Below are 27,202 nucleotides of genomic sequence, written 5' to 3'. Positions count from 1 at the left end.
CGGTTTCAAGTTTTAATAATTTTTTTTATTTTTTACCCTTTACTTTTAATATTTTAAATATTTTATTTGTTACTCTTTATTTTTAATATTTTAAAATTTAATTAAAATATTTTAACTTTAATATGATTTAATTTTTTTATATTATTGAAAATAATATATTATTATCACTAATCGGTTTTATTCAAATTTTAAAATTTTTTTTTATTAAAATTAAATTCAACTGAAAATAATTGAAATTTTTAAAATTAAAAATCAAATCAAACTGAAATAAATAAAAATTTAAATTAAAATTTTAAATTAATTCAATTTTATAAAATTTTTTAATTTAAATACTGTTCACTTCTAAAAAAATATTCTAAACAATTCCGTGAAATCTGTGTTTTTTTATGCTAAATCATTAAAATTTATTTTAAAGTAGTTAAAGATTTAAAATAAATTTTTTAAAATGACACATCAATTAAACTAAACTAAACGGTGATAATTAAAATTACGTCATTTGCTTTGCTATGCGTATCGTTTTGTCGCAAAATAAAATTCAGGCCTGAAGTGAAATTCCCCTAATTTTATTAAAACAAAACAATTAAATTAGAGTGGGTGTGATCAAAATAAAACACACCTTAAATAAAAACTACTCCCGCTTTTGTCTTCCATATTCTCCTCCCTACCGCCACCAATACACAGCCGCCAGCAACGGCCAACGACAGCCACACCAACACCCAACGTCGTTTCTCCCTCCGTTCATTGTCTCTCCCACAGCTCGCTGTTAACGCGGTACTCACTCAGGCACGCTGTCCATAGACCCGCTGCACTTATCCTCGTTGCTGCTTCTCGTGCAGCTTCTCGCCTCCTTGCTGCTAGTCCTCGTCCTCAGTCACGCCGCTGCTCTTTGTGGTGCTGCTTCCACCCGCTCAGTGAGGTATTAAATCGATGTCTCCCACTACAAAACTGTGTATATTGTTTACAGTTTTAGTCAGAATACCATAGTAAATTTGAAATGACAGTTTACTACAATTTAAAGCAATTCGAAGATGGGTTTATGAGATTTTTTAGTTGATATTCCCAACTGATTTGCATTTCTGGAAATTTGGAATGTGTTTGTTGAATTTTAAGATTTATTGAATGTTAGTTGAAATAGATTTCTGGGATTGTGTGTCTGGGTTTGGGTTCGTTCCTATATTTAACCGAAAAGCTATGTTAAATTAATTAGCATTTCGACACAATTATTAAGGTTTAATGGGGTTTGGTTGGATTCGGGTTGTGTATGGGTAATGGTAAATGGATTTGGCACAGATACTGGTGTTGAAACTTCATTTCTAAACGGTTTTGTGATGGGTTTGGGTATTATAGCTTTAATCGGGTTTGGATTTGGGTACCCAGAATTTCTCGTGTATCTTACCCGGTACCTTCCTAATTATGTTTATGTTCTATAATTATTAGTGTGATGAATTTAGATGGATTGTGTTTCATTCAAAATTAAATTAATGTTTGTTTATTTCAATTTTAAGTTTATATAGTTTTTAATGATTTTATCTCATGTACTTCAATTTAATATTTTGATCCGTGAATTTATTTTTTTGAGCAAAAATAGTTAAAATTAATATTGGTCAGGATAAACGGGTTTGGAGCAGATGTGGGTAGTGATATGTAATTTGTAAATGGGTTTGGGTTGCATATATTACTCGTCACTTTGATTTGTTTTGTGTAAGATCATGTTTTGAAATGCTTTTTCTTTTTTCGTTTTTGCTAATAGCAAACTGACTTTGGGATTATGGTGTCACCCTTTCACTCCAAACCCACCCTTTAGCAGGAAAAAACTTGAAACCCCATTCTCCTTTTAGTATCCTGTCTTTGTTCTTAACCCTGGCTCAGTTATTTAGTTCCTTCTATATCCATTTATAGTTTGTTTGTGATTGTCTGCAGTAGTAGTGGTCTCGATCAAAGATGCAGAATACGCGACAAAAAACACAAGAAATACTGTACACGAAGCAGCCTTACATCGAGAATGTAGGCCCACGCAGAATGTTAGTGTTGTTTTTTCAATTTCTATTGCATGCTTTTTTTTTCAATCAGTGTTCTCTTGCTCTTCTTCTTTATTATATTGGATTTACGATGTCGCTTTTTTGTGTCCAGCAAAAGTATGCAATTCTGCATGATGTCTGGGGTGGAGATTATCAAAGCTGCAGAGTGTCAAGTGCATTTGGGTGTGTACTATGACTCTAATAGAAAGCCTGTTCAAGCTGGCTTATTGGATACCCACATGGTACAATCTTACATTTCCCTCTTCTCTGCATTTGTTTATTTCTATGAATGTTTAACTATGCATGTGTAAAAGGGTTTCTATCAAATTGGTTTTCTCGGTGTTCTATTAGCTACTGCATTATGTATTGTGTTAATAGGGGGAAGGATTCTAAGGAACTACATTTCTTTTGTGTGTTGGTTTCAGGGTCCTGCCAATAAGAATAGTACATGCCAAACTTGTGGTGCTGGGTTTCACGAGTGTCCTGGGCACTTTGGATACTTGAACCTTGTATTGCCTGTTTTTAATGTTGGATATATAAGCAATATCTTGGACATTTTGAAGTGCATCTGTAAGGTAAGTGGCTTTTTGGCTTTTGCACACACATATATATGTGCTGTAATTTGTAGTGAACCATTTTTTTTTTTTTTTTGGTTTTTCTCCCTATTGTTTTCATGTTGAACTATGTTTTTTTCATTCTGTTTGTTTGTGGTGGGTCTATAAGTAAAATCAGGTAATAAAGGCTTATTTATTCTTGATTTCTCATTTCCTTTCCTTTTTTTCCCTGGATAACCAAATATCCAAGGAAAGGAAATGGTACTTGACTGTGATGCTGCTTGCATCCTGTGAGCATAGACAATTAGTCTCTTCATCCACATTTTTCTTTGTGTTTTCCCCCTTCCATTTTTCCTTGAAGACATTTCCTGCAGTCTTCCAATAGAAGCAATTAATGTTAAGTTAGTGACTCACCTTGGAGATTTCTAGTATGATACTGCTCAAGTAACAGTGGTCAATGTTCTTGCCAATTACTCACCTATTGTGCTAATTTTTGTTTCAAAGATTTTCGTTCAGGATTTCCTTACAATTTTTTTAGAAATCTTTGAATGAGGGTAACTGGTGGTAGGGAAATTGCACTGTCAAATCAATAGTTGTGGTTGTCAACTTGTCGCCGCTTTTCATACTTGATATATTGGTTCTTAGTGCCTTTAGTTTCTCTGCAGTCTTGCTCTCATATACTTTTGGGTGATAAGTTATATAAAGAACAATTGAGAAAGATGAGAAATCCAAAGATAGATCCCCTGAGGAAAAGCGATCTCATGAAAATGATGGTGAAGAAGTGTAGTACCATGGTGAGCAATAAAGCTGTGAAGTGCACAAGATGTGGAGAGATGAATGGTATTTCTTCTACTTTTGTCTTGATTAATTCTATTTTGTTGGTTATCTTTTTATCACTAACATGGAGAAAGCACTTCTACTGTTTTGCTTTGTCAAGAAATGCATGAAGGATATAGCATGTTTGAGAGATTGTTATGCTGCTTATTCTTTTAAAAGTTTTCTTCCCAAATTCATATCATGTTGAAGGATAACCCAGAACAATATTGCTTTGAATAAGAAGTCTTTTCTTTTTGGGTAATTATGTTTTATTCTCGACTTCTGGTTGCAGCACAAAAATTTTTGTGAGAAGTAATATGAAGGTGCTGTCATCATGTTTCTTATACACAGATGGTGTCTTATGCTTGTAAGCATTCACAAAAACATGCAGAGATATATGTTTGTAAATAAGCTAGCTTACATGTAATGAGGGTCGAATGCTTGGAAACCAGATTTTAGAATTTGCTTATGTTTAGTTCAGATTGTAACTTTGGCATGTCAAGTACCAAAGAAGGAAGTTAAATAAATTATGAACTTGAAGGCTTTGGGCATGGGCATTCATGTCTTCCTTGTTATCAAAGGATATTTTTCAAATTTGAATATGTCCTACTGTTGATACTTTTCACTTTTGATATGGATCATTAAAAACAGCGTGAGCATTATTCCCATGGTGCTATAGCACATGCTTAAACAATTTGGCTGTATGCTCATATTCTTTTTAGTTTGAAGAATTTAGGCTGTAGAGGTTGACAAAGTGGCTCGCTCTTTATCAATAAATAGGCCTGAAAAACCTTTTTTTAATTATTTTTTATGGTTGTTCCCAGGATGTAGGCTTAGGTCTTGTTTGCATTGAGTTTTATGGTCAAAGGAGTGTTTTTTCAGGAAAAGAATTATTTTAATTGTTGTTGAAAGAAGCTTTTAAGAATAAATGTTTTGTTATTTTCTTTAGTATTCCTGTGATGAAAACATATAAAATAAAATTATTTTTTAATCAATTTTTAATATTCTCTAGCTAATATACGTAAGGAAGTTCTTTTCTCAATAGTATTGCCAACCCTTAGGACATTTTTGATAAGCTCCTGGTAATTCAGATTGCTGGAATTTTCTGGCAGCAGAGAAATCAGATTCAGCAGTAAAGTGGCAATGTACTTAGGTCATTTTTGCATGAGGAAACCTTAATTAATGAGAAAAGGAATACTTCATAATCTTTGACAGGAAATGTTTGCAAGAATATTTTCCAAGTGCATAAAGTCAACGGATTTTCAAGGTTGTACAGCTTTTATGATATGCAATGGGGTCTTTGCTTAGTTTGATATTATGATTTCAGGTATGGTCAAGAAGGCTGGGTCTGCACTAAGCATTATTCATGATCGTGGAAAAATAATTGATGGCTATGTGGATGAATGTAAATCTGCAATTTCACACACAAAAGAGTATAGGGCACCAATTAGTCCAGCTACATACATTCTTAATCCTGCCAGAGTTTTGTCTCTTTTTGAGAGAATTTCAGAGGAGGTATGCCATTGTATATTCAATTGACAAGGCTTGTTTTTGCTCATGCAGTTTCTTAAAATTTCAGGATGCTATTTGGTTGTATTCCAGGATTGTGAAGTGCTTGGTCTGGCTGACAGACCTGAGAAACTCATCATAACAAACGTTGCTGTGCCACCTATACCAATCCGACCTTCTGTTATTATGGATGGATCACAGAGGTTTCCACAACATATTTTTTTCTCTAGTTGCTTTAACCTGTTATGCTTTTGTAGTAGTATGATTTTGATGTTTAAACACTCCCTTCCAATTGCAGCAATGAAAATGACCTCACGGAGAGGTTAAAACAAATTATTCAGGCAAATGCTAGCCTTCGTATGGAGTTATTGGAAGGGAGGAGGAGTATGAATAAATATCTGGTACGGTGGAAGGCTCTGGTACAGTTTTGGGTGTTAGATAATAGACACTAAACTGGAATATCTTTGATTCTTTTATTTATTGTTTGTTTTTACCTGCACATACCCTATTCATTTGTTATGAAGCATTAATTGAGAATCCACTTTGCTTTTCTAGTCTTTATGTCTGTCTGCCTGTCCTTTTTGAACTTTATTAAAACCTGACGAGCTCTTTGCCTCAAGTCCTTTTGCTCCAGTCCCTAATCTCCACCTCCCTTGCCTTTTTAGTATTCTAATTTATATACTTCTAAGTTTTCCATTATTATGATTCCCTAACAACTATGGCTTGAAACCTATTTACTTTTGATTGCCCAATCAAACTTGAAAATTTGTTTTTCATCCTAAATGGCCAGAACAGTATTTCGGAGGCTTAGATTGCCAAATATTTTGCCATTCCGTGTCATTTTTCTTAGAGTTGTGATTGCTTTTATGTTGTATGGTTCTACCATGTTATTGACAGTTGCCATTTGGCTAATGGTTTAGTTTCATAAATTTATTTTTCAGATTGCCATTCTCAAATATAGTTGTATTTTTTTCCAGAACATGGCTGCAACTTACAAGGTATTAGTGCATTGTGCTCATGTTGAAGATTTTGGTGTAGGATTCCTGGGATGGTCTTCAAGCTGCAGTTGCACTCTATGTAAATAGTGATGTTCGTGTTCCAAATAATGTGGAAGTTGGGAAGCCACTTAGTGGCTTTGTTCAGCGCCTTAAAGGAAAGCAGGGACGATTTCGTGGGAATTTATCTGGGAAGCGTGTTGAATATACTGGCAGGACTGTTATATCACCAGACCCTAATCTGAAAATTACTGAGGTTAGGTGCTGTACTAAATCTTGAATTACTTGTTAGGAATGTCTGTGCCTTTTGTATATTTCTTCTGTAATGGTTTATGCATTTAGGTAGCGATTCCCATCCATATGGCTCGGATTCTATCATACCCTGAACGTGTTTCCCATCACAATATTGAGAAGTTGAAGCAGTGTGTCAGTAATGGCCCTCATAAATACCCTGGTGCCAGGATGGTCAGACATCCTGATGGTTCTTCAAAGTTTGTACTCTTGGAATTTGTTTAATATGCACAAATGCTTCTTTTCAACTAGAATTCATTGTTCTGTTCTACAGTGTTTTGACAGGTACTTACAGAAAACGCATTGCAGAGGAACTAAAAGTTGGTTGTATAGTTGATCGCCATTTGGAAGATGGAGATATTGTTCTTTTTAACAGACAACCAAGCTTGCATAGAATGTCTATCATGTGCCATAGGGTGATTTTTTATTTTAGTTAAAATATATTATATCACATACTATTCATCCTCTGTTTAATTCAAATATCTTTTTGTTTTTGCAGGCAAGAGTTATGCCTTGGAGAACATTGAGATTTAACGAATCTGTTTGCAATCCATATAATGCTGATTTTGACGGTGATGAGATGAATATGCATGTTCCACAAACAGAAGAGGCTCGAACAGAGGCTCTCTTGCTGATGGGAGTAAATTCTTTAGATCCTATCATCACATGTGTTTTCATGTTTTGAGATCTATAATGTTTGGTATCGAAGTTTCTGTTTTTCTTTTAATGTGCATTTTTCTGTTACTGTCATTTTAAAACTATCCTGTCTCTGCATGGTGGTAATGATAGACTCGCAACTTTGCATGGAATAGACACTACATTCCAAATATATGTATTCTTCAACATGTCCTAGTGATGACTTCATTTTCTCGTGTCCTATAAAATAAGAAACTGGATAACATTATAATTTTCTGTGAAGGGTGACTGTTCCACCTTGCATGAAATCAATTAGACATTCCATTTCTAGTTCACTTGGTTCTCATTCTCTATGATGTTTTAGATGTGATAGTTAAAACATGAAATTGGAACTTTTAGAACTGTTTCTACAGAAATACACCCTGATGGGCTGATTAGTATAGAATAACTGGGAGCAGTAATGTGGCCAAGTCTTGACTGTTTAGCCATAATTGTGAAGTGAAACCTTATGTGAAAATCGAGTTTACTTGTCAAGCTTGTATATGTAGTTATAAATGTAATAATTCAATAGAATATCTTTTCTTTTGCAATGTTTGGAGTTTACTTTTTTGCCTGGCTCATTTTTTTTTATTCCTTCTCAACCTGGTAGTCCTTTAGTGAAACAGCTTATTTCTTGCTACTCCTTGGTTTTTTGACAACGAATTATCTTCTAATATTAAGTATTCTGGGTGCTTTCCTTCCAAGTCACTTTATGATGGCCGTTTCATCTCCTTATTGGCTGCACTATGATTCTTGCTACCTGTTGTGATACTTTCTGTAAATAGGTTAGATTATGTTATATGATTGGGATATGATTAGACTATAATTAGGGGATTGATTTATTTTATTTCCTATTATATATTCTTGTAAGTAGTATATATATCCCAATTGGCTTGAGGAAATCATCAAGTATCTTGCTCTCAAATTTCTTGTATCTCTCTCCTTTTTCATTATTGTTTCATGGTATCAGAGTCAAGAAACTTGGTCTAACTGTGAGTGGTAGATCTGTCACTTTCGTTTGGAGACTTTCTGAAAATTAGTTGGTCTCGCCACCTAGCTCACCAGTCTCGCTGTCTTCCGATTGGCTACCCTATGAAGCGTTGCCACCAAAATCGGTGGCGCGTGAACATTATTTCGACGACTTTTTCATGCCGGCGATTCTTCCTCCAGCATCGCCAAAGACTGGCTACTCCAGCCCATTCGGTTCGGTTGCCTGCACAACTCTTCTTTACACGTACATTGTGAACAGTAGCTTTGGATCTACTATTCACAATCACATATTATCTTTTCTGCAGATTTAGTTCCTATAGCGCAATCAAATAGAGTAGGGCCACATTCTAAACCATATTCAATCAATCTAAATGAAGCAGAGTACAGAGAATATCTATAGTTCTGAGCTACTCAGCAACATTCTTCTTCAAATATTGCTCATGCTAGTAATTATTTTGTTTATCTAACCAAGTCTTTACCCATTGCTTCGTGGATCCTCGACTCTAGTGCTTTTTGATCATATCTCTGGTAATCCCAATATTTTCTCTACTCTTGTTTCACCTTCTACACCATCGAAAACCATTTTAACTAATGGTTCATAAACTCAAGTTGAAGGGATAGGTAACATGTATCTCCTTCCTTCTATCTCCTTGATTAATATTTTATGCACTCCTGAATGTTCATACAACCTAATATTTGTTAGCAAATTGACTAAAGATCTTCACTGTTTAGTTATTTTTAGTGCTAAATCTGTGGATATGCAGAATCAGAGTACTGGGAAGATGATTGAAGCAGGATATGAGTGATAAGGATTGTACTAGTTTTCCACTTCTAACCCTTCAACTGCTTTTGTGTCTACCACTTCCGCTGAATTCATTCATAGTCGTTGGGGACATCCAAGTCTAAATAAGTTATAAACACTGGTTTCTAGTTTCTCTTCCTTGCCTTTTTTTAGAATGTGAGTCTTGTCAATTTGGGAAGCAAACTCTAGCTTCTTTTCCCAAGCGAGTTAATAATAGTTTGAACCAAGTAACCGCACTGGGCATTATTCTAGTAACTATTCCATTCTATTACAGCATAACCAACTACCATAAATAGAAATTTCAAAATGCAGTATAGTAATGGTTGCATGATGACTTTGATTATACTTGCCAAACATGCACTAGGGTGCCAAGATCTAAGGGTTTTTTTTTCATAATGCATGTTACGGGTAACTGAATGATGTTTTTGGGAATATGCATCTTTTTTTAGAAGTGGCCAAAGTTATAAACTGGCTGTGCTAATTATTATTCGTAAGAAATACTTGGATTTGGGTGCTTTTCTTGTATATATTATCTTTGCTTTTGTACAAGATGATGGTTGTTAATTTTATGAGATTTTGTGTTCCTCAGGTGCAAAATAATTTATGCACACCAAAAAATGGAGAGATCTTGGTTGCTTCCACTCAAGATTTTCTAACATCATCTTTTCTCATAACAAGGAAGGACACATTTTATGACCGTGCAGCTTTCTCACTCATGTGTTCTTATATGAATGATGGCATGGATATTGTTGATTTGCCAACACCTGCAATACTGAAGGTTAGATGCTAGATGTGAAATCTTGCTTGCATGTCTATATTAACTCAATGATATCAGTTACCTTCCTAGAGAAATAGACTGTTTTAAATTCTGCATCTTTTCTTTTGAATGAATCCTGTTTTTGTCCTTCCTTGGTTTCTACTTGAAGAAGACTTTCTACAAAATGCTCTGAAGAATTTTGGGAGGAATTGATATTTACAAGGTTAAGTATTTATACACAAAGAATCAACCTAATTTAGGAATATTTACAGCACACCTAATTATGAATATCTATAATAAAGGTAGAAAATAAAATCCCTATAATCAAGGATAATTAGAATCCCAAAGATCTAAATCCTTCTAATTAGGAACCTTTTATATTGGTCAACATGTTCACAATTCTCTTTGATAAACACTGATAAATTCTTGATTATCTGAAACAGTTGAGACTGAAGACCATTTCCTCATCTCCATCTGGTTTTGGGTTTTAGATGTTAATTTTCTTTGTTAATTTCTGCAATCATAATTGAATCTGAAGGGAATAAGATTGGCCTTTTACCTCCTGACTGCAACATCTCACACTTGGGATCAGAAAAGATTCCATGAGGCCACAACTAAATTGAGTAGCTTAGTATACAGTCACAGCAAGAACATTAATCTCTAACCACCAGAAAAATTTACTGCGCAGCTACCTGCACATCACACATACACTATTTATAAACTGTCATTCTTATGTGCAATTGAGTTGGATTCAGTTGAGGACCTCAGTTCTGTCATCAGGACAAGTATGTGGTTTGTGAGACTGATAATGCTTTTGAAAATGGATTGGAGATCATAATTGATAGAAGTATTTGAAGTAGATGGATTTGATATCTTTTGATGGTCTGGTTTTCGTATATCTTTGACCATTAGGTAGTTGTTGTTATGCAGCCAATAGAGCTTTGGACTGGTAAACAATTATTCAGTGTCCTACTTCGTCCAAGTGCAAATGTGAGAGTCTTCCTGAATCTCATTGTTAAGGAGAAAATCTACTCCAAACCTAAAAAAGGGGATACAAGAGAAAAAGAAACAATGTGTCCCAATGATGGTTTTGTTTATATCCGGAACAGTGAGCTAATATCTGGACAGCTGGGAAAGGCGACTCTTGGTGAGTATTCTTGTTTTTTCTAATGGTAGTAGGGGTATGTGATTTTCTTTTATTTTGTTGAGACTATCTTTTCAAAATGATCTATGCTTTAAAGAAAATTACAAGCATAATGTTCTTTACTTTGTAAAAGATGAGTACTCATGAATCTGATACTGGATGGATGTTGGCTTCCCTTTTGCAAGTCTATTGTTGTAGCCATAGATAATTCTAGAACTTTTTTTTTATTACTGTAGTTTAGTTGGGCTTATGTGTTCAACTGTCAGAAAAGCTCACAACTGGGCTTGAAGTGCTTTCCATTTCCATTTGTTTGCTTAAAAACACTTCTAAATAGCAAGAGGCTGTACAGGCACTGAAAACAAAATTAGTGAAACAGTTGCTATGCTCATTATTTTTTTGGTTTTTTTGGGTTTTTCTTTTTTTTTTTTTTGTCTTTTTGTGGTTTTTAATTACATTGTTGCCTGTCTCCCGAAATGATGCTAATTTTCTAAAATCTGTTCAATTTTTTATGAACAATGGTCTGTGTTTAATGTTTATATCTCAAACTGGAGGAGTTTCACTGGCCTAAGTTAATCATTTATGTAGGAATTCTGACTAAAGTAAAGTCTACATGCAGCTTCAAGATGAATCATTTGATAGCCTTGAACTTATTTTAGGCCTCTTTTTCCATCTTACATGACTGAGAAGCTATTTTACTTTAGTTATCTGTTGCAAGCTGCATTTTTTTTTGGTGTGCAAATATGTTCTTATAGTAATAGTATTCCAGGAAATGGCAACAAGGACGGACTTTACTCTGTGCTTCTTAGAGACTACAAAGCACATGCTGCTGCCACTTGCATGAATCGGCTAGCTAAATTGAGGTAATTGTCTGGTTCAAGTCCTCTAATAATCAAATACTCCTTTTTATTTTGGTTGAAGCGCAATCAACTTTGATTTTTTTTTTTCAAGTTATCTCTATAGTTCATAAACCAGAACTTAATTTTCTTGCTTTATGATGAATGTGTGTTATCTGGTTGATGTTGTCGATTGGACAAGTTCGTGATGTTCGACCATGGAATTTAATTTCCTGATGGAAATTTTGCCCTAAGTTACTTTTTAATTGTTGCTCGAATGAGATTCTAATTGTGATATATTATAGAGAAGTTATTTTCTTTCTTTCTTTCTTTTTTTTTTTAACTTGGGAAAGTTTTCAGGAACCTGCCTGCCAGCAGGATTGAAAATGGAAGATTTAGGGAATTGGATTTAAAGAAAAATGATTGGTTGTTTGGGATTGAATGTTATTGGAAAATTGCAGACGTTTTGATTAAAAATTATAACTATTTTGAATTAAGTTGCTGACATTTTTTTTTGTGTGGATGTTCCAACACACAAACTAAGAAGTGTAAAATAAGAAAGATATATGTTTCTGCATATGCTTCAGTTGCCATTACCATATCTCTGTGCATATGATAGTTTCGTTGCTTTAAATTCAAGATTCTTAGTGATAAAAAGAAAAATCTGCTGCATTACTATCACAAATCATCTACGTCAATATCATTTTCTTCATTGACTTGTTTGGCTAATGGCATTTTCATTGTTTCTTCTTAATGCAGTGCTCGATTTATAGGAAATCATGGCTTCTCAATTGGGATCGATGATGTCCAACCAGGAAAAAAATTGATTGATGAAAAAGGGAAAACAATTTCAAATGGTTATCAACAGTGTGATAAACTAATAGAGGAATACAATGAAGGAAAGCTTTCACTTAAACCTGGTTGCGATGCCATTCAAACGCTAGAAGCTGAAATAACTGAGAAACTAAATAAGCTTCGAGAAGAAGCTGGTGATGTGAGGATCTTGCCTCCTTTTATTTTTAGATCTTTACGTGAATGTGCTTGGTGGAAGCTATTAGGATATGTTAATTGCTTAACTAACCGTGTGACTTTTTCTTCCATTCTCTCTAGCATAGCAGTCTGGGGTGCTTATAGTTAGGGAAATGATCTATTTGTAATATGTTGTTATTTAGCAGATCCCTACTGTTCAGTATAGCTTAGAATATAGAGGAAAGAATAGGAAAAGAAGAGAAAGCAGCAGAGAAAATACAGAGAGAGAAGAATAGAATTTAGCGAGAGAAGACTGAGAATCTCATTCATTAGATTGAGAAATGATAGCTGCAGTCACTTTTTCAAGTAACTCTCAGAGACTCTTTATCTTATTGGTTGAAGAGTATAATAAATAGTTATTAATTAAGGAAAGAGAATATAGTAATTAATATAACTAATACTTTTCAACCAAGAGGATTGAGAGTGGTTGATGTTAATTTGAGAAAGTGACTGCAGCTAGAATTTCTCAGTGTCTGGTAGAGTCCCCCTTTACTTGCAATATCTGTTATTTGTACAGCTTTTATACAGCTTTAGATCTCTCATCAAGTGTTTGATGAAATATTTCACAATGCTACTATATACTGGTTTGCTTGGTTAACCAATGAATTTTCACACAAGAAAACTAAAATCAAACCAAACTTTAAAAATATGAAAATGCAAACTGAGACTAAACTGATTACCCAGTCAATATTTTTCATTTTCAGTTTATCTGATCCTCCCTGTTGATTGATAACCTGGCTTTTGCTTTAGAAACTCATTAAAAATTTTACATTTTTATTTATTTGAATTAAGTTGTTTTTTTTTTTTTTATTTTTATTGCAAGGCATCAAGTTATTTTTTGTTTAGTTGTGGAGGCACTTCGCAGATCCCAGCAATAAATTCATTTTCTTCTTATAGGTATGCATGAAAGAATTGCATTGGAGAAACAGTCCATTGATCATGTCACAGTGTGGATCGAAAGGATCTCCTATTAATATCAGCCAGATGATTGCATGTGTTGGTCAGCAATCAGTTGGAGGTCGCCGTGCACCAGATGGATTCATAGATCGAAGCCTTCCTCATTTCCCTATAAAATCCAAAACCCCTGGAGTAAGTTCATTCTCATTTTTTAATCTCCTTATCATATATTTGTTCTTTGTATTTTTGATGTGAAAACTCAATCAAGTGGAGGCATCATGTACCTTCAACCAAACTGTTGAGAATTGCAGTCAGTGAGCATCAACAAACAAGCTGGCCTCTATACTGAATTGCGCTTGGACTTGGGCTGCCCATCACCAAAATGACCTAACCCATTTTGGTTTTGTTTTGCTTACTAAAGCCCTCTTTTCTTCATGCACAACTGATGTGGGACTCGCTCCAAGTCTCCATATTCCATTGCTCCCCCTTAAGTGCAACTAGTTTGATTTTGCCTCACTTTTTAAAGCCCTCATTTTCTTCATGCACAGCTGATGTGGGGCTTTCTCCAAGTCTCCATATTCTGACAATTTCTTCAATAACTTACTCAGCTATGAATTCATCCAAAAGTTTTAGTTAGTATATATTTTCCCAAAGCACTGCCTTCTGAGTTCTGAGTAATCTTTCAGATCCTTGTTGTCTAGTTTTTGAGGGAATAATAGAAAGCTACAGTTTGTTGTGATGCTGTAATAGTCTTTGAAAGAGTTCTCCTTCTAGCTTTTATTTATCTTGTTCTGATAATCTTTGGTTGAAATATGTAGGTAGAAACCCTAAATGACACTGAGTAGAAGAAGAATAGAGCAGAGAAGAGAAAGGTAGAGAGAGAGAATAGAAAATAGGGAGAGAGTAGGGATAGATATTATTGATTCAGTTTTTGAGTCGTCAACACAGGAGCTTATCCAGCTCTGTTTATTCTCCTATTCCTGCCAAGAGAGCAGTTACAACTGCTCGAACTAACCAACTGTTATTGACCAATTTCCCTCCAATTCTACAACTCTGCTTATTCTTATACTTTCTCCTATAATATGTGACAAAATCATACTTGAGTTTTGATTGAAAATGCAGGATTGGGACATCACTTGGGTGCTATTGATATCTACACATTATTTTTAGTATTAGCTGATTGTATTTCATCAATCTATATGTGTACTGCATAGGCAAAAATGGTAGATAATAGAGAAAAAGAGAAAAAAAAAACTTCTGAACTTGTGCCTTCGCCTAGCTGTCTTTGTGATCCTTCATCATGCTAATAATGGCAGAGACAGAGTTCCTAAGATTTTTCACTTCACCTATTTACAACTTTAGCTGGTGGAAATAATTAGATGTTTAACTTGATACTCTTTGAAAGAATGCTAGCAACAAAAATAATTGCGGATTTCTTCATTGGCCTAAGGCTATAAAATTGCTCACTGCTCAGAACAAGTTAAATAGTTGACCATGAGTTTTTGGTATTGAACTTGATTTTCTACCATTTTTTGCAGGCTAAAGGCTTTGTTGCTAATTCATTCTATAGCGGTTTGACGGCAACCGAATTTTTCTTCCATACTATGGGTGGAAGAGAAGGTCTTGTGGACACTGCGGTATGTGTAATAATCTACATTGCGTATTTTTCAATTTAGATTGAGTAAACGTTTTACTCATCTACTATTGGTGTAATAAAATTGTAGGATGATTTGATGAATAGTTGGATTTCTCTCATCTACTATTGGTGTAATAAAATTGTAGGATGATTTGATGAATAGTTGGATGAAATCCAAGGAACTGGAAAGTTTTAGCTTTACGAGTTACTAATTTGTTCAAGTAATAAACATACTTTCCAATTTTTATGAGCATCGTTGATCCTGAGCCCTGAAATTTTTGTCATATCACCGTAGTATGGAATGTATGAGCTGGGGAAACTGATACTATCTCAATATTAAAATTCTGAACACAACTTATTGTTGCTCCAGGTCAAAACGGCTGACACTGGGTACATGTCTCGTAAACTAATCAAAGGACTAGAGGACTTGTCTATCCAATATGATAATACAGTGCGAAATGCAAGTGGATGTATAGTTCAATTTCTTTATGGGGATGATGGCTTGGATCCTGCAAAAATGGAAGGGAAAGGTGGATTTCCATTGAATCTTGATCGATTGTTCATAAAAGTGAAGGTTAGTAGCTTTGTGTCTCATATTGTCCAGGATCTCACCAACTATGGAAAAATTGAAATTTGAATTGTACATGCACTTGTAGGCCACCTCTCCTGCTGTAGAAGGGGACTATCTATCTCCATCAGATATCTCCATTATGGTGGAAAATTTGATAGTAAAGTATGATACTGCTCTTGGCAGCATTTGTACTGAAGCCTTCAAAAAAAGTTTGCGTTCCTTCCTTGGAGATCATGTGAAGAAATTGGAAAGCATGATGAAACTGGTTGGTGGTGTTGAGGAGGAAAGTTCTGAGGATATAGAAGTTGGAGCTGTAAGAGGAGATACTAAGAATATAGAAAAAGTGGCACATAAGATATTTGGTATTAGTAAAAGACAGCTAGAGGTCAGTATTTGCTATTTCCTGCTATTTGTTTTAGACTGACATTTCAGCCCCTTTCAGTTATTATGTTATTTTATGACAACTTTGTGCTTTATTTATGGCCTTCTTTCTGGTAGTTCATACATTTAGGTTGGCATGAATTGAAGAGCTAGAATTAATGTGGAGAATGGTTGCAGGTGTACTATCCTTTTAGTTGTTGAGGTTAAACGCCAGCTAAATAAAATTGCATCAGTAAGAGTTATCAAGAGGAATAAAGGATGGTGTGCTAGGTATTAGGACTATTCGGAAATTTTGGCATTATTGGGTTACTGCTAGCATTGGTCTCATAGTTCCTATAGTTTTGTTTTCTCCTTGAGGATGAAATAAGCCAGAAACAAAAAGACAGTTGAGACTTGAGATTTTCAAGTTATTTAGAGGTCAATGTGATAAAGGCTTAGTTATTGCTGTCATCTGTTGTATTGTTATAGGTCATTGTGCAGAACTAGACGTACAAGTCCTTATACATTTTCTAATTGAAGAGCATTTAATCAATTGCAAACAGTTGAGAACATTGTCATAGTTTAAGGGATGTATACCGATTAGTCCTGCAGTTTTGCGGCATTGAGGATGCAATAGAGCAGAACTTGCAATTTCGTTTCTTGATCTTAATGTTCTTTGCATATAGCAATTAGGTCAAACTTGTTCTGTTGCTCTTCTTTTTTCAGTTCAATTGGTTATATGGGGAATTCTTGGTTCAAACACCAAATAAGAGCATGTAAAACTACAATTTGACATTGTGGCTTTAGGTGAAACTTAATAACAGCATTGTTTTAGTGCTAGAGGTAATTGGCCTTAAACTTTGCACCTTTATTATTTGATTTTGATATATTTGTCAAAGGTATTTATCTGTGCCCTGTAGTGCAGTTAGACCTTATGGTTTGCACATGGGGCCGCCTCAGGTGAATCACTATCCATCAGGTGCTTTCCTGGCACTGCCCACACAGCTGCCTGAGAAGCTCTAAGAAATTTATGTTAGGCTCTGATGGATTTGCTTTGGAACCTTTTATTTGCCAGCTTTACTAGACCCTTGCATGTTAATACTTGGTAAATGTATTTGGGACACTGGATATGTTGATAAAAAGACATCAGGGACATGGAAGGAAATCTATGTAAAAGGGAGATCCTTATTTCCATTTCCTGCACCCCTCTTCCCCAGCAAGCTGCTGCAACAAATTTGGTCTGGTCTTTATAGTTTTTTCTGCTCTTCTCCCCCCTCCCCTCCCCCTCTTTTTGATCTTGTTTTGGCTTAATATGCATTAACCTTAGTAATTATTTCTGGTCACTATTACGATTTTCTGGTCACTTGTAATTTAATTTTAGTACACAATATTATCTGGTTGTTTTATGCCCAGTTATCTGATTGTTTTATACTCAATTTTGATAAATATGCTCCTTGTGTCCCGTAGAAATGTCAGAATGTTGCAGCTTTTGCATTTTTACAGCCATGGATTTAGAATTGTCGATCAGATTTTTTCTGTAAATAGTCTAGATTTGTAGTGATAATTAGGGATATGATTATGTGATATGATTGGGATATGATTAGGCTATAATTAGGGAATTAATTTATTTTCTTATTTAGTATGTACTCTTATAAGTAGTATATATACCCAATTGGCTTGAGGAGAATAATCAAGTATTTTCTCTCAAAGCTTCTGCATTCTTCTTCTTCTTTTCATCATCGGTTTCAGTGTATGTTTTTTTTTTCCTGCTTTTCTTTTTGGACCTGGGTATTTTACTTGATGTTTTGAACTTGTCTTATGACACTAATTATTTGTGGTGATATGCTTATATGAGTGTAATTTATGGTCAAAACAATAGGTTTTCTTGAGAACCTGCATAGATCGTTACCTTTGGAAAAGAGTTGAACCTGGGACTGCAATTGGTGCAATTGGTGCTCAAAGTATAGGAGAGCCTGGAACGCAAATGACTTTGAAGACATTTCACTTTGCTGGGGTTGCAAGCATGAGTATCCTTTGCTGATTTCATTTTACTGGAAAAATTGGTCCTATATTTGACTGTTTCTTGATCTGGCTATAAATGGGTTCCCAATTTGATCCTTAGCACCAGGTTAGATATAACACAGGGAGTTCCTCGTATCAAAGAAATAATAAATGGGGCCAAAAAGATCAGTACACCAATAATTACTGCGGAGCTTGAGAATAATACTAATGTGAATGCTGCTCGAATTGTAAAAAGTCGCATCCAAAAGACTACTTTAGGCCAGGTATGCAGTCAGTTCTTCTGTGGAATTTAATAGCTACCTTGTCAGTTAGTCTTCTCAATAAGGTCTTCATGTAATATTCTATGAAAGTTTCAAATGTTACGCAATCTTGATTCATATGGATCAAGATATTCTTGATTCTTGCAGTTTAGTTTTTGTTTCAGATATTTGAAATGCTTGAATCTGCCCTTTGTGGTTTGGTTGTTGCTGATGATTTCAGCATTTATGGTGTTTCTTTTCATCATTTACTGGAGTTAGTTTATCTCTACTGTCAAGAATCTTCCATGAGCCCTAGGGTCTTCTTGCACCGTGCTATATCCTCAATCAGCTTTAAAATTCTATCACGATTAAATTTGTATGCTTGCAGTTCTTTTACTCTGTAGTGAAATGAATTTATCTTGCTCCCTTTCTGCTAAGCTTTTATGTTCTGATGATCTGTTTTGCATTGTTGTTGGAGCTGCTGTGAGAAAAGCACTTTCCTAAATATACTATTTGGAAAATATTCAAAAATAATTTAAAATTATTTTTGACATAATTTAGTCATAAGAACACCAAAATAATAAATTTTTTCTTAAACTGCTTTTTTCAATAGCATCTAAATGGTGCTTTTTGTAAAAAGTGTTTTTTGGGTCTCCAAACTCGTGCCACACACTCTACGTTGCCTTGTTATATTGCAGGTTGCCAAGAGTATCAAAATTGTGATGACTTCAAGATCGGCATCTGTAGTGGTCTCACTGGACATGCAAACAATCCAAGAGGCACAATTATCTTTGGATGCTAACATTGTGAAGGAATCAATATTACGAACTCCAAGAATTAAAATAAAGCCACAGGTAGGAAATTATCTTATGATGATTTTTTAACATGTGGATAGTGACAAGTCTGGATGTGAAGCATTCAATGCTTATGTTAACATGCAGAATGTCAAGGTTTTGGATATTAGAAAGTTGGAAGTTATTCCTCCAGGTGACAGAGAAAAAGTTCACTTTGAACTCCATGCTCTTAAAAATCTGCTTCCAAGAATTGTGGTAAAGGTGAGATTTTTAGATTTCTTTTAGTAGTATACAATACTATAGCACATTGAATTTTTATCCATTCTTTTCACTGGTGGTACATTTGTAATTACAATTTCTTCGGACAACAGGGCATAGGAACTGTTGAACGCGTTGTTATTGCCCAAAAGAAACATGACGGTAAAGCAACTGACCGAGAGCTCCCAACATACAACATGTTAGTAGAAGGGTTAGTTTTCTATTACTTACAATATGTCCCATCCGTGTGATTTTGTTTGGAAATTAATGTTTTTGTTTTGGAAAACCCTTGTTCCTTGTCAGTTAGAAAGCAATTTTAATCTCCTAGCATATCTGATCACCCATAGAAATGAGTGCATATGCGAGTGCACATGTTTCTCCTCCTTGTACCCATTAAATGCCAGCCAGACCATTAGATTCAGCAACTCTTCATAATGCAGATGCTTGCTTATATCTATTTTAATTGTGTCCGATCTTTTCGGTAAGATGTCCTTCACTTGGTAAAAATATTTGACATATTAGATTGGTTATGTATGCAATCTGAATTTAAGTTAGTAGTTGAGGAGATTGAGATACTTTATCTTGCCTCACCAAATTTTAGATTGAAAGATATGGGGTTACTGTACACTCTTGTTCACTTGCAGCTTAATATAACAAGACTTGAGAAAACCAAAATGTGAGGCAATGTGACAAGAACAAAAAAATAAAACAAATTACTATGGAGCCTATTACACAAATTTAATTATTGCATTATCTGGGAAAAACCTATTGGATCCTTGAGACCTCGACCTTCTATTTTCATTATTAATAATCTAAAAATTCTCCAGGTCACCAAGATTGCCATTTTTCATGTGAAAGAAATAATCTTGCCTTCTTTCTGTGTGCAGAACTCTCCTTCCAACGATCACCCCATCCTGTTTTCTTCCTCTTACCTTGAAAAGAAACCTATAATTGGTCTTCATAACCTCTCCTTCACTAAGGGTTGGTGGGTGGGTTTTCCTTGGGGTGGGGATCCAATTCTAATGGTTGATTTGAAACAGTATAGGCAGCAACCCAATCTGCACCATTTTTCATGAAGCAGTAATTCAACTTACCAAAGAACAAAATTAAAATGAAACTTAAACCAAAGACACATAGTGGATTTGCTTGTTCTTTATCTTGGAGGTTCTTAACAAAGCTCTTAATTGATGCTGTTAATCTCCCTTGATAGTAATTTGCAAGAGAGTACCTCAACTATTTATATTTTGTTAGCCTAAAAGATGGGCTAGAAAATAGAATGTTTTACCATTACTTCCTGAACAATATCACAATATGGTTATTGAATCTTGTCAATTTATAATGATGTTCTATGTTGGCATTATGGAGCATGTGATCTTAAATATTTTTACTAATTTTAACTATGTTTTTCCCCATCTTTATAGCACTGGTCTTCAAGATGTCATGGGGACAGAAGGAGTGGATGGGCGCAAGACAACATGTAATCATGTAATGGAAGTTCATAAATACCTTGGAATTGAGGCTTCAAGAAAATGCATTATTGATGAGATAAAAAATGTTATGGAAGGTCATGGAATGAGCATTGACATACGTCATATGATGCTTTTAGCAGATCTGATGACATTTAAGGTGATTTTAAGTCATTTTTAATTTATTTTATCCAAATTCATAGCAAAGAGATTAGCATTCTGGACCATGGTTTTAAATAACGGTTATTACGTAACATAATGGCCGTTAAACGGGTTTTGGGGGGCCGTTACCCGTTTCTCCATTATACAACACCCCCCCTGATTTGTAGGGGCAACGGCCGTTACCAATAATTAACATTCTTTTATATCCTTCCTCTTCTGCTCCCTATTTTCATTTTCATTAGTTTCTACAGTTTTTAGCAGCTTTAAATACTATATTTTTTAAGTTTTCTTTTCCCTTTCTCTTTCAAATTTCAATATTCCCTTAAGCTTAGATTCATCATAAACTACTCTATTTCCAAGCTTATTTCTTCTAAAAAGTTAGTTAAATTTTATCTATTTTGGTTTTTAATTGTTGTTTTTTTTTTTTATTTTACAAAAAGTTTTTATGGATTAAAGTGTTAGTTTTGAGTTAAAATTATACTTTGAGCTATTAGTTTACTCGATTTATAAAGATTATGTTGATTTTTCTTATTTTAAACTATATGATATTTAATTCAAGTTAAATAATCTATATTTTATATATGTATGTTTATTATGCATTTGTAGATATTGTTCTGAATTAAATATAATCAATATTATTTCATTTATGAACTTTGTAAATTTTTTTGAAAAATTTGCATTGTACCAAGCCGTTACCCTTACATTACAGCAGTTATAGACCTGTTTCCGTTACTCGCTATCGCGACTGCGGCTGCGATTTAAAACCATGATCTAGAGACACATATTGGGGAATTCTTACGTGAATTATATTGTAACAGGGCGAAGTTCTTGGAATTAATAGATTTGGCATTCAAAAGATGGAAAAAAGCGTGTTGATGTTGGCTTCATTTGAAAAAACAGCAGATCATCTTTTCCATGCTGCTGTAAACGGTAGAGATGACAAGATTGAGGGAGTTAGTGAATGTATCATTATGGGCATCCCTATGCAGCTAGGCACCGGTATACTCAAAGTACAGCAAAGGTAAGGACATGTTATTATTATTATTGTTAATTCCTTCATCTCTTCTTTTTTCAATACTGGTTACATTGGACAATAGCTTTAATCAATTTGCTAAAGGAAACAACATCAGTACCATTAGGCAGTATATTTCTGGGACGTAACTTACACTACTAATTTGAATATGGTATGGGAAATTATAGCATCAGATGAGAACAAGGGCCAAAAAGAATCTATGGTATAAAGGGTAAACCAAGTTCATTGCAGCGTGTCTGAGTATTTGTCACTCCTGAGCATTTGGAGCTAAAATTCCGTTAAGCGTATTTCCTGTGGTTATTAAAGGTGCGCTCCAAGTGCAAGGCAACCCAAGCTCTCGGCAGACCCTGTACACTCCTTCCAGGCAGGTGAATTTCCTGAGGCAAGCCAAACGACCAAGGTTCACCTAGGCGCAAGGCGCGCCTCAACTACATCAGGTGATCCAAACCATTAGAACAACAAGAAGAAGAAAGAATCCAAACTCCAGGGATCTAGAGAATGCCATAAAAGGCTACATAACCGAGCATCAATTCTTATTCCAAACTGTTCTATCAGTAGCAGCAATGTTACTAGCATTCTTAATCAAGTGATCTTCATACCCTTGCCCTATCAACTATAGTTTGACTGATGCTGACCATGACATGTAATTACTATTACCATGCAGCTTAACAGTAGTGACGGTAGGGCTACTGGAAATAGAAGAGAAGAATGGTTTAGTCACCTGAAATTGATCCTTCTTTGTCGCACATGCTTGAACATGGCTTCAACACACGTTCTAAGTCACAAAAAACAAAGGTTGTTTGCCTTAGAGGTAGAAGAAAGAAAGAAGACCCAGGATTGTTCTCTGGTTGGGGAGAGTTGCCAGACCGAGGGGACCAGGAGAGGAAATTTCGGCTGCAATGGTTGCCGGAAAAGTGGCTCACGTGCTGGTGCGTGAGGGTTGTCGTCGAAAAAGAAAGAGGCACATGGAGGTTTACAGCAAGGTTTTTGGCTTGCTGGATAGGTGGTGTATGACACCTCCCCTCGTGGATCCTCAACTGATTTATCTGGCCTTTTTTTTTTTTTTATATAGACTTTCAGATCTTATAACCAGGCTCTGATACCATGAGAAATAAAGAAGAAAGAAAGGAAGAGAAGCTTGATTATTCTCTCAAGCTGATTGGGAGTTTATAGGATTTACAAAGATCACAAAATAGGAATATTTACAGATTCTAGGCTAATAAACATCCTAATTACAGCAGCAAATCAAGCATGTATATGGCAAGATATCATGGATCTCAACACTTTCTTTCTTCTTCCCCTTCTTCTTCTTCTCCTTTTCTTCCTGCTTTTCACTTTTTCTTGATGACATCATCGGGTTTTTTTTTTTTCCTTCTCTCTTTCTTCTTGCTCTTCTGCTCCCCCTTGAAGACTATCTGGTCAGTTCTGTTTTTCTGCTTCATGAAGGCGGGATTTCCTCTGCTTTTTGTGGTATCTGTAAGTGATATCCTGTTCTATGCTTTTCTTATACAGTGCAGTTCAGTTCAGGCTCTAATATTAACATGCAAAGGCGCCACCTGTAATAAATAACATGCAGAAGTGCCTTTCTTCAATAGATTAGGATGGGCTGCTAACTAATGCATTTTCAATTTTCATGTATTTTTAATTCTTTCTATGAATTAAATATTGAAGTTATTGTTATATTAAATATATAATTCATAACAAATTTATAAAATTCATATAAAATAATCAGAAAATTAAATATACAGTAAAATGTAAAATTTTAATACATTAGGTAAGTAAAATTATCATTTTACTATTATTTTTCATTAAAAATAAAATTACTGCAATGCATTTTAATAATGATTTTCACTCAATAATGGTAGTAATAGTGCAATAAAATAGCAAAATGTATTGCAATTAATAATATATTAACTCACTTTATCGTGTTTATATATATAGTATTCATATAATTTTTTTTGCACCTCGTTTTTCTTAGGCGTGCCCTTGTGGCTTGTGTCTAGGCTCTAGAACCCCTTGAGCCTTGAGCCTTTAATAACTATGGTATTTCCTCACTAATATTTGAGAAACCATGGTTTAACTTTATTCACATGGACTTGGTTTCCTTGCTACAGTGTGACCTAAGTTTCTTTTTCTGCTAATATTATTTACTCATTTTAAAACTTTTCTTGGTTTGGAATTACCCAAGTAGTAGTTTCCGGCTTAAGGCGTAAAGGCACCAGGTCTAGAGCCTCTCCCACGGTCAGGTGGCCAACCTAAATAAGGCATGTGCCTTGTTGCCTGAGCAAGCACCTTTATCTTGGTGCAGGGCACAACATATGCACACATTTGGTGTATTATGACTAAGCCTTTTTTTTTAAGTTTGACCATTATAACTATGCTCCAAACACGATCCCACAGTACCCTCTTCCCAGTCACTCTCTTTCTCCCTCTCTCGATTTTTGTTTCACCCGCTGCTCTCTTAATCACTTTTTCTCCATTTTCTGTTCCTTTCCTCCTTTCCCATCTGAATTGAAGCCTAAATATTGTTGTACTTCACTAGGATGGTCATTGACATTTTTGGGGTCCTCAACTATGGATTCTATTTTTAGTTTTTCCTAATCTTTGTGTGTTCTCTACTGTTTCTTCTTGGCATGTAATATGGATTTTAGGTATTTTTTAACTTATTTGTTGATTTTAGGGATATGATTTGATTTGATCAGGATCCTTAATTATCTCTGTAATTATTATTTGATTATCTGTTTCCTGTTTAGATATAATTCTTTATGTTTAAATAGTCATGTAAACCAATTGTAAAAATCAAGAGTGAAATACAAGAATATTCTAAACTTCTCCAAAATTCTTCAGAGATTCTAGCAACCATCATCCCACAAGAGATCATAAATGGAACATATAATTATCAATTGAAATGGGAATATTATCTACAATTTACCTGTCTTACGAATATATGACAGTAATTTTCAGTCGTATATCTAATTTTATGTCCTCTGCACGTTTCATCTCAAAGATTTTTGCCTATGCTTGTGCCTTTGGCTTAGGCTGCAGGACCCCTCACCACCTTTGCCTTGCACCTTCAATAACAAGGAGTTTATCTTGGCTCACAAACTGCTGGATATTTAATACCGTAGCAGAGTACAGGACTCTTATAGAAGGGCCCCATACAAGATTAATCAACAACCCAAATTGTTAGACTGGAATGATTATCATGCGACACTGGGTATCTCATCTATTTTTACAGTAACCAAAATTGGAGCAGCATTATTATTTTTCAAACAGTTTTAAGACTTTAACTAACTTGAGGGAAGCAGCATTAAGAAAAATATTAGATGGAACTATGAAACCAGCCTCACTTATGCTAGCAGTTCGTAAAAACTGTGATTTGAATGCTTTCAAGTGCGTGCACACCAACTCAGACAAAAGTTTTAATGATGTAGATCTTTTCTTGAGCCTATATGCAATTTCAAAGACTTAAATCACTCGTATTGCATCTAATGAGCCAATTGGCAGAGCATATTCCCCCTCAAAGCTATGCTAACTATGTTTTCTGTGCAGGGTTAATCCACTGCCAATGCTGAATTACAGATTTGATCCTATCATCTCTTAAAGTGTTGGTAATTCCAAAGTTCATCAAGCAATGAATATGGATGACTGTCTTACACATGGTGCACGTGCATTAGTTTCCTATTTGATGGAGGTAAGAAAACATACATAGTGACCTAAAAATCGTCCTTTTTTTTGCGTAACTTGTCAAATTTTGCTGCAGAGCTAAAGGAAAAAAGATTGATCAATCCAGCGTTCTCAGGAAAGCTCTAGTTTCTCTGCCTTCCGCTAATATACACATACATTGCAGAAGTAACCATGTGCTGTTGGTGGCTTTGGCTGAATACAAGTTGGCAAATTATAGGCATGCAACAACATTTGCATTTGTGTATCTGTAAAGCTTCTAGGTCTTGTCCCTTTCTTTTTACACTACTGATATTTCTAAATTTTGTTTCTGAATTAATAATATGCTATTTCTTAATCTGTATATAAAAATTTTGGCTAAAATTTTTCAGAGGTGGATCTGTTCTAATATTGAGAGTTATTCAAATTATAGTTTTGAAGTCCTATTCATATTCTTGTTAACCACGGATTTCATCTGATATTGTTGTTGAGGAAAATGATCAATCTGGTATTTAAAATGGTATAATTCCTATAAATTGCTGGTATTTAACATTGATAAATGCCTGTGTTTAAGAAAATGCTTAGTAAAATAGCCTAGCACCACAGACGATCTCTATTTACCATGTTATTATTTCATCAGAGGCTCATCTAAATCCTGTTCACAATCATCCAAACATCCAGAGGAAGCCCTTCCTACACTGCTTCATGTAGCTTTTTCCATATCCAATCATATCTACGCATTACCTTGTAATTATGACAGGACTGGAGAGATTAGAGCACTGTTCTCATCCATCAACATAATTTTTTGTTAGATTATAGTGCAAAACTGATTGTATCATCCGTGCATGGATGTCATCTGAATTCTGTTTATTTCCCAATGTGTTTACAGCTTCTCAGACCTCACGACAATGTGCATGTGGTTTGGATTGGTGTGCATTTCAATTTGGATAATCGCATTGAACTGTAGAAATTAAACTTCAAAAAGTTTAGGGACTTGATGACGGAATAAAAGACAGGTAGATTCAACCATTTTAGAAAGGAGATGCAGTTCAATGGAAGAGATCTCACTTGCAAGCATATTTAGGTGGGATTAAATATATGGGTTACCCAATATTGTAATATTGTTGATTAGGAAGAAGAACGTAGGAGTATTCGAGAATGTATGGCTTAAGGGAATTTTAATGATAGATTAAACAGATGATTAAATTGTAAATATAATTATAATAAGATAGAAAAATTAAGTCTTTTTTGGTACCAAGATTCGTCCTCTCTCAATGGCAATGCATACCCATAGTTGGGTAGTTATTTTACTGATCTAATGCCTGTAAGTTCCCTTTGATCTGCACATAATTCATCTGTTGTTTCTTGATCAAATTTTCGGCTTTTTAAGCTATTTTGCCCGTTAAACCACCTCGATCATGCCTGGTTTTCATAGAGTAAATTCGAAGATGGAGAAAAGCAGTGCAGGCTAAGATCTCTAATCTTTAGCAAAATAACACTTGGATAGTGACTGATCTTTCTCATGGGAAGAGTCTAATTGATCTTTCAAATAAAGAAATTGATTTTATTTGAGGCAAATGACACGTTAGGTAGCAAAGATTACACTCAAACAGAAGGTGCAGATCATTTTAATATTTTTTCCTCTAGTGGCAAAAATTACAATCATCATATTGCTGTTGGTCATGGAA

At 34.8% G+C, this 27,202-nt stretch overlaps 1 protein-coding gene across 8 annotated transcripts; it reads left to right on the top strand.

The window, feature by feature from the left end:
- The first annotated feature begins 596 nt into the window (after nt 1-596).
- LOC110604705 (DNA-directed RNA polymerase III subunit 1) lies at nt 597-26,876 on the top strand. Of its 8 annotated transcripts, XM_043952265.1 has the most exons (31): nt 598-916; nt 1,921-2,021; nt 2,131-2,260; nt 2,444-2,593; nt 3,238-3,412; nt 4,716-4,903; nt 4,991-5,100; nt 5,196-5,298; nt 5,936-6,148; nt 6,235-6,383; nt 6,458-6,599; nt 6,683-6,823; nt 9,240-9,428; nt 10,338-10,554; nt 11,318-11,411; nt 12,144-12,378; nt 13,311-13,502; nt 14,849-14,947; nt 15,317-15,520; nt 15,603-15,902; nt 17,757-17,904; nt 18,011-18,162; nt 18,837-18,992; nt 19,080-19,193; nt 19,304-19,401; nt 20,612-20,816; nt 21,637-21,839; nt 24,890-25,068; nt 25,404-25,545; nt 25,702-25,798; nt 26,404-26,876. In XM_043952265.1, the coding sequence occupies exons 2-28, from the start codon at nt 1,942-1,944 to the stop codon at nt 24,969-24,971; spliced, it is 4,269 nt and encodes a 1,422-aa protein (XP_043808200.1). In that variant the 5' UTR covers nt 598-916; nt 1,921-1,941; the 3' UTR covers nt 24,972-25,068; nt 25,404-25,545; nt 25,702-25,798; nt 26,404-26,876. The 8 variants fall into 8 exon arrangements, with proteins under 8 accessions (XP_043808198.1, XP_043808200.1, XP_043808201.1 ...); XM_043952263.1 differs by lacking the exon at nt 26,404-26,876 and having other exon boundaries at nt 597-916; nt 25,615-25,913; XM_043952266.1 differs by lacking the exon at nt 24,890-25,068 and having other exon boundaries at nt 25,615-25,798; nt 26,404-26,866.
- The last annotated feature ends 326 nt before the right edge of the window (nt 26,877-27,202 follow it).

This window comes from Manihot esculenta, chromosome 17 (assembly GCF_001659605.2).
Source record: "Manihot esculenta cultivar AM560-2 chromosome 17, M.esculenta_v8, whole genome shotgun sequence".
In the NCBI taxonomy this organism is placed as follows: Eukaryota; Viridiplantae; Streptophyta; class Magnoliopsida; order Malpighiales; family Euphorbiaceae; genus Manihot; species Manihot esculenta.
The sequence above is the reverse complement of the archived record's forward strand: the minus strand, read 5'-3'. Positions and strand labels throughout refer to the sequence as shown.

What these genes read in the sequence shown, in the direction of transcription:
- LOC110604705 (XM_043952265.1), top strand. Translation starts at nt 1,942, where the DNA reads ATGCAGAATACGCGACAAAAAACACAAGAAATACTGTACACGAAGCAG. An exon ending in GCTTATTGGATACCCACATG is followed by an intron (nt 2,261 to 2,443) that starts GTACAATCTTAC and finishes TGTTGGTTTCAG; the next exon opens with GGTCCTGCCAATAAGAATAG. An exon ending in TTTTGAAGTGCATCTGTAAG is followed by an intron (nt 2,594 to 3,237) that starts GTAAGTGGCTTT and finishes GTTTCTCTGCAG; the next exon opens with TCTTGCTCTCATATACTTTT.